Here is a 12,963-nt window from a genome sequence, read left to right on the forward strand (position 1 = left end):
AGCACAGTACTTTCGCACATTCCGGGCTGAAAATCCTCTTCCGCCCCCACTTTCCACTGAAATGCGCGCAGAGATTTCTGATGATGATAGGCCTTGTTTAGCCAATTCTAGAATAATTTCTGAGTAGGGCTCCAAAGACATTATTATCGCTTTATTCGCGCTTTATTGCAGTCTGAATGGCAACTTCCGGTGCGAGGATAATGAATAATGCTTGGTTTTGGTCCGTTTTTCCGTTTGTGTTGACTTTGAATTTCATTTTTTAAAGTGTAATTAAAAAATGAAAATGAAAGAAAAATGCTGCGTTTTTCAATTGTTGGTTTTGGGCTTTAAAACGAAAATCAAATAAACCAGTCGTTTTTTGTTTTTTAATTCCCATTCAAAAACAGAAAATCCAATTACCAAAATATACACGGACCCATATCCTTGGTCTGTTCATTTCTCTTGAGACCAAGATAAACAAATGGCTGTAAGATAATAAAAGGCTGTAAGATAAAATGTGAAAAAAGTGAAGCGCTGTGAGTACTTTCCGGATTGACTGTATATTCTGCATACTGTTGGGTAGCATGCTACTGTGAGCAACACAGAAGTCCCAGACACCTGGTTGTCTATTAAACTGTGGCTGATAATTAAACCAACCTTTGAAGATTTTTTTTCAGCATTTTCACACACTGTCAATGCTGTTGTCTTAAATGTAACTTCCCTGAATGCTGGACCCTCAGGCAATGCAAAATGTTACCTAAGAGAGCCAACAGTGTTAATCATTTCGAATGAGGCTCACATGAACACAGTAGGCCTACATAAACACACCCTCTGCATTATTTTGATTTTGTATGACACATCCTTTAACACAACACTAACAGAATAGCCTATCAGAGATAAAAGTAATTGTGGAGGGAATCTGCAGTTTTTGGTCTGACTGAAGATTTTAATTGTGTCACTTGTTAAGTACTTGTGACCCACAGAATGGCTGAGTGATTTACGGTTTAGAAATTGTGAAACGACGGCTGATGTCGAGGGCTGGCATGTCAGTGACTTAAGCAAAGAAGTAGAAGAAGACATGGCAAGTCACCTTTATATCATCCAGAGAAATCTCTTGTTTTGTGATCTTATCAGTGCAATGTGATGTGGAATTTAAAGGTGGCCTCATTTGAAGGCCATAAGCAGTAGCAGTGTATGTGTGAAGCAAAGTTATAGTATATTAGCTTAGTTTGATGTGTTTGGCCAAGAAAAAAAGGGTGAAATAGAGTTAATAGAGTTTATTATACTACACCCATACTGCAAACCACTGACTGATGATGGCAGCATGATTTCAATGCCAACTTAGTAGGTGACACTATTCTATTATTTCTTTCTTTAGTTTATTTACACGTGTCAACATGTACACAGTACACTGAACCCAACTAGGCTGAATGTACAATAGCCTACAAGTACATAATGTCACACATTGCTATATAGACTTACTTTGTTCAATTCTACCTTGTAACAGGGACAGTAAACTTGAATCTCACCAGACTTTCCCCAAAAAACTTCATGTGACAGTGTCTGCATCATAGACTGTATAATAAATAGACAATGCATCTCTGACGTCATCCATAGTCTTCTGCAGAGCCAAATGAAGTTGAATGAATTTTCATGCACAGGGGTCTGCCACTTAAGTACACCTGAGCATCCTTTTCAATCCGCCTTCTCATGTCCCGTTTCAAATATGGGTGCAATTGTACCAGACACTGAAAATCCTGCCTCCCAAGTGTTCCGAGATCATATCAACACAATTGGCTGATGAAAAAAAATTGAACCAAGCTGTATGTTTATTTTAAAATGCATTTGATGGCAGATTACAAGCTCTACAACATCCCAAAAAACTTACATTTTTTATTGAACAGTGTGGATGTTGGCAGGACAATAGAGTTTAAGGCTCCAGACATGGATACAACATTTGGTGGCTGCACCCATTATGGAAAGTGCAATGAAACTCAAACTGCTAGGAATGCTCTGCATGATTGGCACTGTAAATGTTTGGCTAAACAATGTGCAGGACAAATACAAAGGTGAAGGATGTGCCATAGAAAAAAGGAGAGGAGGAGGAGAGAGACACATTTTTTATTTTATTAATTCATAAGCATCCATATGTTTTTTTCAGCAGTGCTGCTTATTGCTCTTTGAAGTATTTAACAACGGTACAGCATTAACATTTAAGAAAAATGCTAAATATTTTTTACAGTTGTTTATATCACATCTCTGAGAATTTACAGTGGATGAACAATCACTTTGGTGTCATACTCTTATTAAGTATATCTATTTAGAAGACAGATAATGAATGAATCAAGACAATACCGTTCCACCACCAAATCGGCTGTTACCTTGCCTTGTGTTTGTTCTACATCCATGTCTTCTGTAGAACCTTACCTCATTTCGCCACAATATGCTGTATAATATAGAGATAGACTAGGGACCATTTAGATGAACCTAATGATATAGGCCTTTTTTTTTAACAGCTGATACAGCCAACGTTTCTCATTGACCAATTTTGTCAGAGGATGCGCTCAACTTCTGGGAAAAAAATTAATGACTTTGGGTGCGCGATAGAAGGTATCAATTTAAAGGAGAAAAATCCGCACTCAGCTATGTCTCATTATTTATTTATGAATTAGGCCTACCACCATGTCCACAAGCAGACGCGTTTCGGCTCTTAAGCCATCATCAGTGCAGAGACGTAGCTAGTGAGTGCGGATTTTTCTTCTCATTGACCAATGCCATACATGTAGCTGGACTGTGAATTCACTAGTGGGCAGTGTGGTACAACTACAAACCTCAACTCTGATGGAGTTGGCACACTAGTAGTAGATTGTGAATAAAAAAAAAACCCAGATAATATTAGAAATACAGAAAATACAGAAAACATTCAGTTCATATATTTTATCGAAAATAGTGAACAGACAACATTACAATTGTGAAATCTATAGCGAAAATATTGTGTTGGATCATTTGTACTCATTTAAAATTTTAAAACGGTAATATATCTCAAAGGATTTTGGTCAGGGCCAGTCAAAGGCACCAAATGTTGAAAATATTAGGAGGAAGAATATTATTATGCTGGTGCAAGTGGAAGTCTAAGGACTGTAGAAACATTGCATTTAATGTCCCCCTTTTGAAAGGCATGCTGTCAAATGTTCTAACTAATCATTAGTAGGCCCCTAAGATGAAATAATTGTATTTTTTATTTTCAGTTTGCTCTATTGAGAACACGAACAAAATGCTATGCATCTGTCTGTCAAATGAAGGAAGGGTTCAGAGGAAATTTCCAAATATGTTAATGATTAACTTAAGTTCCACTGTCCAAACAATATGACCCACTATCTTACAGTAATAAGGAAGTTACAGGTATCATGGACTTTATCCCTTCAATTTACAGTCCTGTTTTTAGAATCCAGCAGCTAGAGGGAGTGTTTAATTCAAACAAGCAAGCATTTCTTTAAAACAAGTGTAATCAGAGGTGACAACCTGACCAACGCTGCAGTTGGACCCAATACCAGATGTGCTACGTCACATCATAGGCGTAACAAGTAGTAGGCTGGAGTGGGGTTGTGCCCCCACCCACTTGTCAACCAGGTCAAACCAATCAGAATGCTATTTTTGTTTAATTGGCATGGAAGTAAGTTTTGTTATATTGTTGCATTGGAGCATTTATTAAATTTTTTGAGTAATTATTGCTAGGGCCGGGTAAAAGAATCGATTCAATCGATAATCGATCAATATAATCTAAAATTCATATAATCGATTCACAGGGCACAAAATCGATTTTTTTGGTTCTTTTTCTTTTTGTTCTTTTTGTTTAATTTAGGTCTATGGAAAATACCCAGTAGGTATTAGTCAATTAGGCCTAGGCCTACTTATTACAAATTAGCAATCTGTTAACACTGTCAAACCACAGCCCTTTGACATTTTTATATAAAAATAGGCAACAGCATCTTTTGGGGGAAATCCTGGCACCAAGAAGAGAACGGATTGAATCGAATCAAATCGAATTGAATCGTGATTAAAAGCCCTAAGAATCGAAATCGAATCGATACAGGAACATGGCTGCGATACCCAGCCTAATTATTGCTATTGTGCTCTGTTATATCTCTATTATAGCCTGTGCTCAGACATGTTGTGTGCCTGTGTCCTTCACCCTTTTTGTATTGTAATCTCATTTTAGCAAACACAATTTTCTTTTACAGCCTATAGCTGATGTCTTTCATCAACTGACACTATAAATGTAGCTACACACTGTAAATGTACTGACTAGTGGGCAGTGTGGTCAGCTATAATAATTCAGGTTAGAAGTAAAATAATAATAATAATAATAATAATAATAATAATAATAATAATAATAATAATAATAATAATAATAATGAAGTAACACAAGCAGCACCTGTCAGTCTCCGAAATGTTTCATTGAGCCCGTTTATATGCCAATAATCTATTTATTGGAATAAACAGGTTATTGGAGTAAATGGTTTATTGCTGTTTATATGCAGTCCGTCGGTTGCCTGTGTTCCACTAAAGTGTGTGACACAAAGTGAGAATTTAAGACTTGTAATTGGCTACTTATCCTTCTAGAACGTCACTAACCTCATAATAACCCGATTCAGAAATCAGTTTATTAGCCAAAAACCTACCTGTGCAAATCGGATTTCTCATAAACCGATAACGGCAATAAACCGATTATGAAAACTGTTTATTCAGTTTACATGAGCGCTCGAATAAACCGGTAACTCCAAAAACCTGATCATAAACGGTTTATTGATGCGCATATAAACGGGCTCATTGACATTTAAAGATTTTATACTTGGACATACTGTACATCTGACACCAGTTAGAGCATGGCTATGCTCTGTAGCTGCCATCTCATCATCTATTTGGCTTGCATTCCTCCAAATCATCTATCTAAACCAAGACTGAATGAATAGCTTACCCATTTGCCATCCTCCATTTCCTTATTATGTGCAGCTGGAGGGCTGTAAAGATTGTGTTCAGTTTCACCCTTTTGAAGGACACACTGTAAACAGTTCAGGTTTACTTAACAACATGACATGAATGAAAAAGATCATGGACGATACAATAAACTAATTGTTGTGTTTTTGTTTTCAGCATCTTATATTGATTATAAGTGAGAAGCTATAAATATAATATAATATAATAATAAAATATAATAATAACTCAGTTTGGGTCAGAGGCCTCCTTCAGACAACACATACGTACACACTGCGAGTGGACACAGGCACATGCATGCACATGAACGTGCATGCACGCGCACACACACATACACACACACACACACACACACACACACACACACACACACACACACACACACACACACACACACACACACACACACACACACACACACACACACACACACACACACACACACACACACACAGAGTAACCCTTGGAAAAAAGAAACCTATAGGCTATTAGTTAACTTTCAACTAGCCTATATAGGAGTCAACATACAGTAAAACTTTCAGATTAATATCTAGATACAAATGTGTTGGACTTGTTTCCACCCAAATGGTCTTGAGCAAGAAAGACAGCCTACTGAAGCCCATACTTCTCTGCACGTGTTGGCTGACACTTGGTAGTGATGACCACACATAGGCCTACTGTGTTGCATGTGGAGCATCAGGTTGAATGTGGAGCATGTTGAATTTAGAGTGTCAGGCCTGACATTCTAAAACAGTGTTTTTGCATTGTGTAGGAAAATCCTTTGAAAAAAATCTGTAATATCATAAAATTCTACAATGTGAATACAATACTGCCTAGATACATTCACACCAGTGTTCATTTTGTCAGCTTTTTTTATTTAGTCGTAGTCTTAGTCACAATGACGAAAATCAATTTTAGTCTTAGTCATATTTTAGTCATTGCTTTCCCAATTTAGTCTTAGTCTTTGTCTAAATGACGAAAAACAATTTTAGTCTCAGTCAATTTTTAGTCATTTTCGTCATTTTAGTCAACACTGTACATTACAGAACTTCTCCACACACTTTTAACATATATCATTGACTGTAGAGAATAAACCTTCTCCGCACACTGCTTCTCTTTTTAACATAATCACACTGTACAGAATAAAACTTCTTCACACACTGGTTCTCTTTTTATCTATTCTATTTAATACCAGTGTTAATTTCGTCAGCTTCTTAAAATTTAGTCTTAGTCTTAGTCACAATGACGAAAATCAATTTTAGTCTTAGTCATATTTTAGTCATTGCCTTCCCAATTTAGTCGTAGTCTTAGTCTAAATGAGGAAAATCAAAAAAGGGCATTGACGAAATATTTTAGTCATAGTCATGGTTGACGAATGTATTTTTATATCACCCCTATATGTTTACTTCCTGGTCCTGTGTCTGTATGTATGTCGTCTGTTTTTGCACAAGCTATGGTACTGCTGCAACACTTGAATTTCCCCATTTTGGGATAATAAAGGGCATACTTACTTACTTATTATTGACTTCTACAGTACCTCTCAAATACACTTTGTATGAAGGTGCTTCATCAACAAAAACACATTTGAAAGATGATTTAAAAAATTAGGAGAAGCTGTATTGTCTTATGGTGTTATCAAATAGTGGATGTCAGTGCTGGCTGGCCTACAAAGAAAATATAAATATGGAAAAAAGTAATACAACATAAACAGATCAAAAATACATATTACAGACCATTAATAAATATTGCTCTTTATGGTTGGGGTTACTACATGAGTACATGGGTACTTTTACATGAATCTAGTGCACACCAAGGGGATCTACTAATTGCTAAGTTATTTTGTGTCTTGTCTACTGTATGTAATGTCTGACATGTTTGTTCTTGTGGTGCAACCTAATGGCAAAATTCCACATTTGTGACAGATAAGGTTTTCTGTTACACACAACAACAATACAACAACACTAACACCCCCACCACCACCAACAGCGAAAAATAATAGGCCTAATAACATAAAACTTACAGTTCACAATCAGTGTTGCAGAGGCCTCTACATTACTGATGGGGTTGCTGACTTGGCACGTGTACTCTCCTGTGTCTTCTTTCTGTACTGGGCTGATGGACACTGTTCTGTTGTCTTCACTGATGATGACTCTGTCTGGTTCTGGAGACAGAGTTCCTCCATTCTTCATCCACTTCCTGGTGGTGATAGAGCCCTTGGCCTCACAGGTTACGCTCACAGAACTTTTACCTGCTACCAGGGGATCAGGACTACCAGAGATCATAATGGCAGGATCAGATACCCTTTCTGTGTAAATGTTAAAAGAGGGGAACAAACGCAGCTGTGATGATGGCCACATTGTTTGAAATTATATTTACAATAAACTCGAGCTTTTTCTGTCATTCCATTCAAAAAGAAATTGAGCTTTGCTCTGACATCTAACCTAAGCTGAATATTTTCACCTTGAATATCTACTGTTCAAAATCTTGACATTGTCTTTTGTGGCATGTTTCAGTGTCCCGTCGTCCACAATTTGGCCGACATATCTGTAGTTTGCTGCTGACAATTAGTTGTCTACTGCAATATTTGCTGTGCAAACAAATCCATTTTATTAAAATCAAGCAGTGGGGAATCTTACTCACTTGCAAAGACTAGATGGTAAAATTTGTCTGTCAACATCATTCGATCCATCTTTACATAAAAGGATTTTTCCATATTTGAGGATGGCCATTTCATGAAATCAATGACATTCTTGTATTTTTCTGGAATATGATGTAAAATGCAGTGCTGCTCTAACTCTTGTAAAACACACAGTAAAATCACATCTGCTTGCCCTGTGCCAAAATGCAAAACTGACACTTGTAAAACTCCCCAGATATCTCCATCGCTGGAATACAAAGCAATATACAAACAAAACTGACAGTAGCCTATTTGGTAATCATTTTTTATACATCTCCTGTGTGGTTAGTGCAGAACAGATATTTTACGACTGTCAGTTTTGCATTTTGGCACAGGGCAAGCAGATGTGATTTTCCTGTGTGTTTTACATAGTCCCCAGTGTCACTGAGAGTCAGGTTCCTGAGCTCCAGTGTAACTGTGGTTCCATCCACAGAGGCTCGGTCACGATAACTAGGAGATATCGCCACTGTATCAGCAATGGCAGTGCATATTGCCATAGATCCAAACAACCAGGTGAAAGTATCAGGTGTTGTAGATGGCAGGTTGGTGAGTCTGAACTCCACACTCCCTCCTACTGCTTTTTGACTTTGACCCAAGCATACTCCTAACAGATAAGGCAAAGTCATATTACTTGGAAGGTGAAAAAGTGGATCGCACTCGGGTTCTTCTTTTCTTCTTTTTTATTTTTTTTATTTACACAGCAGCAGAAGTGTAGACAAACCTTTCGGCTGTTGCCTTCGTCAGTGAGGAGACACTGACGAAGGCAACAGCCGAAACGTTTGTCTACACTTCTGCTGCTATGTGTAGTGGGCGAGACCGTTACAGGAAGTAGTTCGACTACGCCACCCCCGGGGGTGGAGCCCCCGGAGGAAATGAATTAGGGGTAGTTACAGATACCCCGGACCAACACACAGTGTACCCGCACAATAGATTACCGGCAAACACAGGTTCGTGCACAATGGAGGCAGAGACAGTGGTGACAATTAATAATTCAAATCTTTATTATTATTTTCAGTATAAAAATAGGTTGGTCACTCTTTGCAATAAATATAAAAAGTTACTCACAATTGATAAAGTGCAGGGGTGGGCGTGCTGCCACCACACCCGCGGATCTGTAAACACCTGCCCCAAAGTATGTTCGCTAGTTCACAATAAACAACACACCTGGTAGGCCCAAGGCCTTAGAACCCACACTCAGGTTGTCAGACTGTGCCACTAGGGGCTGGCACGGCTAACACAATAGGGCAAATGGCACACCTCAGGATTAACAAAAGAAAAAGTAAAGAAATAGTTCACAACAAACAGAAATAATTCACGGCAAACAGAAACCACAAGAAATCATAGCAAACCATGCAAAATAAATCAAAATCCAATTAACACATGCAGTTAAATAAGAAATTAGATAATTGAATGAAATAATGAAAAAAAGGAAATTAGGCACAGCAAACGAAAGAAAACGAAAATCAAAACATGAGGTAAACCAACCCCAGAGACTCAGCTCAGTGCAGTCCCCTAGGTATCCCCACACACACTCACACGCACCAACGTACACACACGCACACACACTGTGGAATGGCTCACCACCAGCTCACACGAGCCGAGCGCCCACACACACACACACACACAAACGTCCAATTTCCCGAGGCCGGAGCAGCAGCCGAGATACGGGTTCCCGGCTTCCAGAGGCACCACACAACCGGGGCTAAAAGTCGCCGCTCGTGCACCTAAACGCGTGGTGTGTCTGACCACGGCCACACGGATACAACCTGCGAGGGAGGAGGAGAGCGTTAGCCAAGCTAGCAGGACACCCACTATGACACGATTCTGCTGCCGAGAGGTTACCTTACCCGGAGATGAGGGTGCACCGATGCGCGATTCTCACAGTCGGAGTGCCAATACAGAGGTACACGGCCGAGGCGCCGGTAGCGACCACACGCTGAAACCATAATAATGGCCGTCGTTAGCAACCATGGTACGAAAACAAACAGTCAGGGCTGGGTAAAGGCACAAGCTAACCCACTATAATACATACCGGCGTGCAGGAGACGGGAAATGCGCAAGGTAACCGTTGGTATTGTCCACCGAAGTCCTTGCCAGTGGAGAAGCAAGAGATCACTCTAGCCAAGTAAGAGACGCCAAGTTGGAATCACAACCTATAGAACAGCAGACGCGAAGTTAGCCACTAGCTGCTGGCTAGCACATAAACAGCGACAAGAAATGGTCCACATACTCACGAGGACAAGAAATGGTCCACATCTCCTAGATCTGAACTGGACACCGCACTCCTCTCGACGGCGAGGGGAGAAGCAACCACAGCATTCGCCGGGGAACGTCTGACGCTGCAGCACACGTCACCACGCCGCTCGTAGAGGCTTATGGGAAGTCTCTTCATAAACACTGCCAGTGGCTAGTATTCGGTAAGCCTGCAAAGTCCCCCTTTGCGCGTTTCATCGCCACCGGCGAATGCTGTGGTTGCTTCTCCCCTCGCCGGGACAATACCAACGGTTACCTTGCGCATTTCCCGTCTCCTGCACGCCGGTATGTATTATAGTGGGTTAGCTTGTTACGCAGGAGGTTGTGTAGAGTGCGGTTAAATCGCTCACATTGGCCGTTCCCGGCCGGATGGTACATTAGGGATGAGTTGGCTGAGGTAAGAGCCGAGAATGAGCGCTTAAAGGCCTCCCTCGCCCAGCGGGCCTAGGGGACTGCACTGAGCTGAGCCTCTGGCATTGGTTTACCTCATGTTTTGATTTCGTTTTCTTTCGTTTGCTGTGCCTAATTTCCCTTTTTTTATTATTTCATTCAATTATCCAAACACCTGCCCCAAAGTATGTTCCTTAATTCACAATAAACAACACACCTGGTAGGCCTAAGGCCTTAGAACCTACACTCAGGATGTCAGACTTTGTCACTAGGGGCTGGCACGGCTAACACAATAGGGCGAATGGCACACCTCAGGATTAACAAAAGAAAAAGTAAAGCACGGGTGAAGACTGCTGTTTTAGAAGTAGGGCAACGGGTATGTGTCTGACCACGGCCACACGGATACAACCTGCGAGGGAGGAGGAGAGCGTTAGCCAAGCTAGCAGGACACCCACTATCACACGATTCTGCTGCCGAGAGGTTACCTTACCCGGAGATGAGGGTGCACCGATGCGCGATTCTCACAGTCGGAGTGCCAATACAGAGGTACACGGCCGAGGCGCCGGTAGCGACCACACGCACCAACGTACACACACGCACACACACTGTGGAATGGCTCACCACCAGCTCACACGAGCCGAGCGCCCACACACACACACACACACAAACGTCCAATTTCCCGAGGCCGGAGCAGCAGCCGAGATACGGGTTCCCGGCTTCCAGAGGCACCACACAACCGGGGCTAAAAGTCGCCGCTCGTGCACCTAAACGCGTGGTGTGTCTGACCACGGCCACACGGATACAACCTGCGAGGGAGGAGGAGAGCGTTAGCCAAGCTAGCAGGACACCCACTATGACACGATTCTGCTGCCGAGAGGTTACCTTACCCGGAGATGAGGGTGCACCGATGCGCGATTCTCACAGTCGGAGTGCCAATACAGAGGTACACGGCCGAGGCGCCGGTAGCGACCACACGCTGAAACCATAATAATGGCCGTCGTTAGCAACCATGGTACGAAAACAAACAGTCAGGGCTGGGTAAAGGCACAAGCTAACCCACTATAATACATACCGGCGTGCAGGAGACGGGAAATGCGCAAGGTAACCGTTGGTATTGTCCACCGAAGTCCTTGCCAGTGGAGAAGCAAGAGATCACTCTAGCCAAGTAAGAGACGCCAAGTTGGAATCACAACCTATAGAACAGCAGACGCGAAGTTAGCCACTAGCTGCTGGCTAGCACATAAACAGCGACAAGAAATGGTCCACATACTCACGAGGACAAGAAATGGTCCACATCTCCTAGATCTGAACTGGACACCGCACTCCTCTCGACGGCGAGGGGAGAAGCAACCACAGCATTCGCCGGTGGCGATGAAACGCGCAAAGGGGGACTTTGCAGGCTTACCGAATACTAGCCACTGGCAGTGTTTATGAAGAGACTTCCCATAAGCCTCTACGAGCGGCGTGGTGACGTGTGCCGCAGCGTCAGACTTTCCCTTAAAGTGGAAATGAAGCACTGACAACTATTATCATTTTTTGGCGGCTTATTTATTTTCATAAATGAATGGATGTTCGTTGAACTGCACTTTTAAATAGTTTTGCTGAAAAATGACATGTTATTACCGAGTTTCGCCACAAGGGCGCAGCCATGTTCGCCGCCTACGTAACGCGAATGGTAGAGTTGGTGGCTAATGTAGCCTTCCATTCACTTAACGTTAGCGTGTGCTAACTACAGCGCTAACTGACTCTAATCGTGGCAGTAAAATTGAAGAAGGACGAGGGGTTCATTTTACATTGTCCCTGGGTTTTCTATGTTATATACCTACTATCAGATGAAAGAGAAATGCCAAGTGTCATTATCACTTTGTGTCAAAAAGCCTTTGCTACGAGCATGGTGGGATAGCTGCAGCCATCCACCCATTGCATCCACCATAGGACAGGAGTCAGGACTGGGGCTGCTCGATCTCATAGGTTTGTAGTGACAGACCGTCACCAATAACGTCTTTTTCCTGCATTGTTGGACGCTAATCTGAAAGCCCATGTCTTTAAGTTGGCTATGTGGTTCAATTCAGTAATAGAAAATAACTTGCAAAATTGGCGGAAGTTTGGAAAGCTTTGTGAAGGGAAGGGACGCAGCCTGTGTGTGTGGCTATCCCATCCCCTCTCTCGTCTCGCTCTCGGAGTTGGAGGAGCTTTGGGGATTTGAAGTTGATGCCACGGGAAATGACACGTTAAACTATCATGGCCTACATTAAGTTATGGCATGCTTAAAGTAGCTGCATCTATTGTAGTAAACTATTATGTTATTGAAGTCGCGGATATCCTCAAACTGGCTGTAATAGCGTTGTTGCCTTGAATTATTGTTGACTGGATAACACAGATAAACGTGGGCACCGAGATGTCAAAGTAGCCTAATTCAGGTGCTTGGAAATGTTGGCGAAATCATCGGAAGATGAAGGTAGGGAACTGCAACATTGCACGACATCGCACGATTATGAATAGTGATCATGTTGGCTCATACCAAAATGTGTTAGCGACTTGTCACCTTAGCAAAAAAAGCTGCTTGTTTACCTGTGGTTCATGTGATGGGATGTCTTGTCTGCCTTCATGCCTCATATTTGTTCTGTCCCACCCAAACACGTATTCTTGCTTCATTTGGGTTAAGCAAA

General features: G+C 41.7%; 1 protein-coding gene and 1 long non-coding RNA gene across 2 annotated transcripts in view; both read right to left on the reverse strand.

Annotated features, from left to right (window-relative positions):
- LOC134449763 (carcinoembryonic antigen-related cell adhesion molecule 20-like) overlaps positions 1–8,277 on the reverse strand; it is a 15,279-nt gene extending 7,002 nt beyond the window's left edge. The window contains exons 1-2 of the mRNA XM_063199872.1: positions 8,037–8,277; positions 6,995–7,279 (exon numbers count right to left, since the gene is read on the reverse strand). Of these exons, the coding sequence (XP_063055942.1) occupies positions 6,995–7,279; positions 8,037–8,277 (526 nt within the window). The remainder of the gene's footprint in view (positions 1–6,994; positions 7,280–8,036) is intronic.
- A 351-nt stretch (positions 8,278–8,628) lies between these two features.
- On the reverse strand, positions 8,629–9,892 carry LOC134448480 (uncharacterized). Its single transcript, XR_010034777.1, has 2 exons — positions 9,684–9,892; positions 8,629–9,587 (listed from the first exon to the last, which is right to left on the reverse strand). It is a non-coding gene; the product is annotated as an uncharacterized LOC134448480 (long non-coding RNA).
- Positions 9,893–12,963: the final 3,071 nt, after the last annotated feature.

The sequence above is a fragment of the Engraulis encrasicolus genome, chromosome 5 (genome assembly GCF_034702125.1).
Source record: "Engraulis encrasicolus isolate BLACKSEA-1 chromosome 5, IST_EnEncr_1.0, whole genome shotgun sequence".
Lineage (NCBI taxonomy): Eukaryota > Metazoa > Chordata > Actinopteri > Clupeiformes > Engraulidae > Engraulis > Engraulis encrasicolus.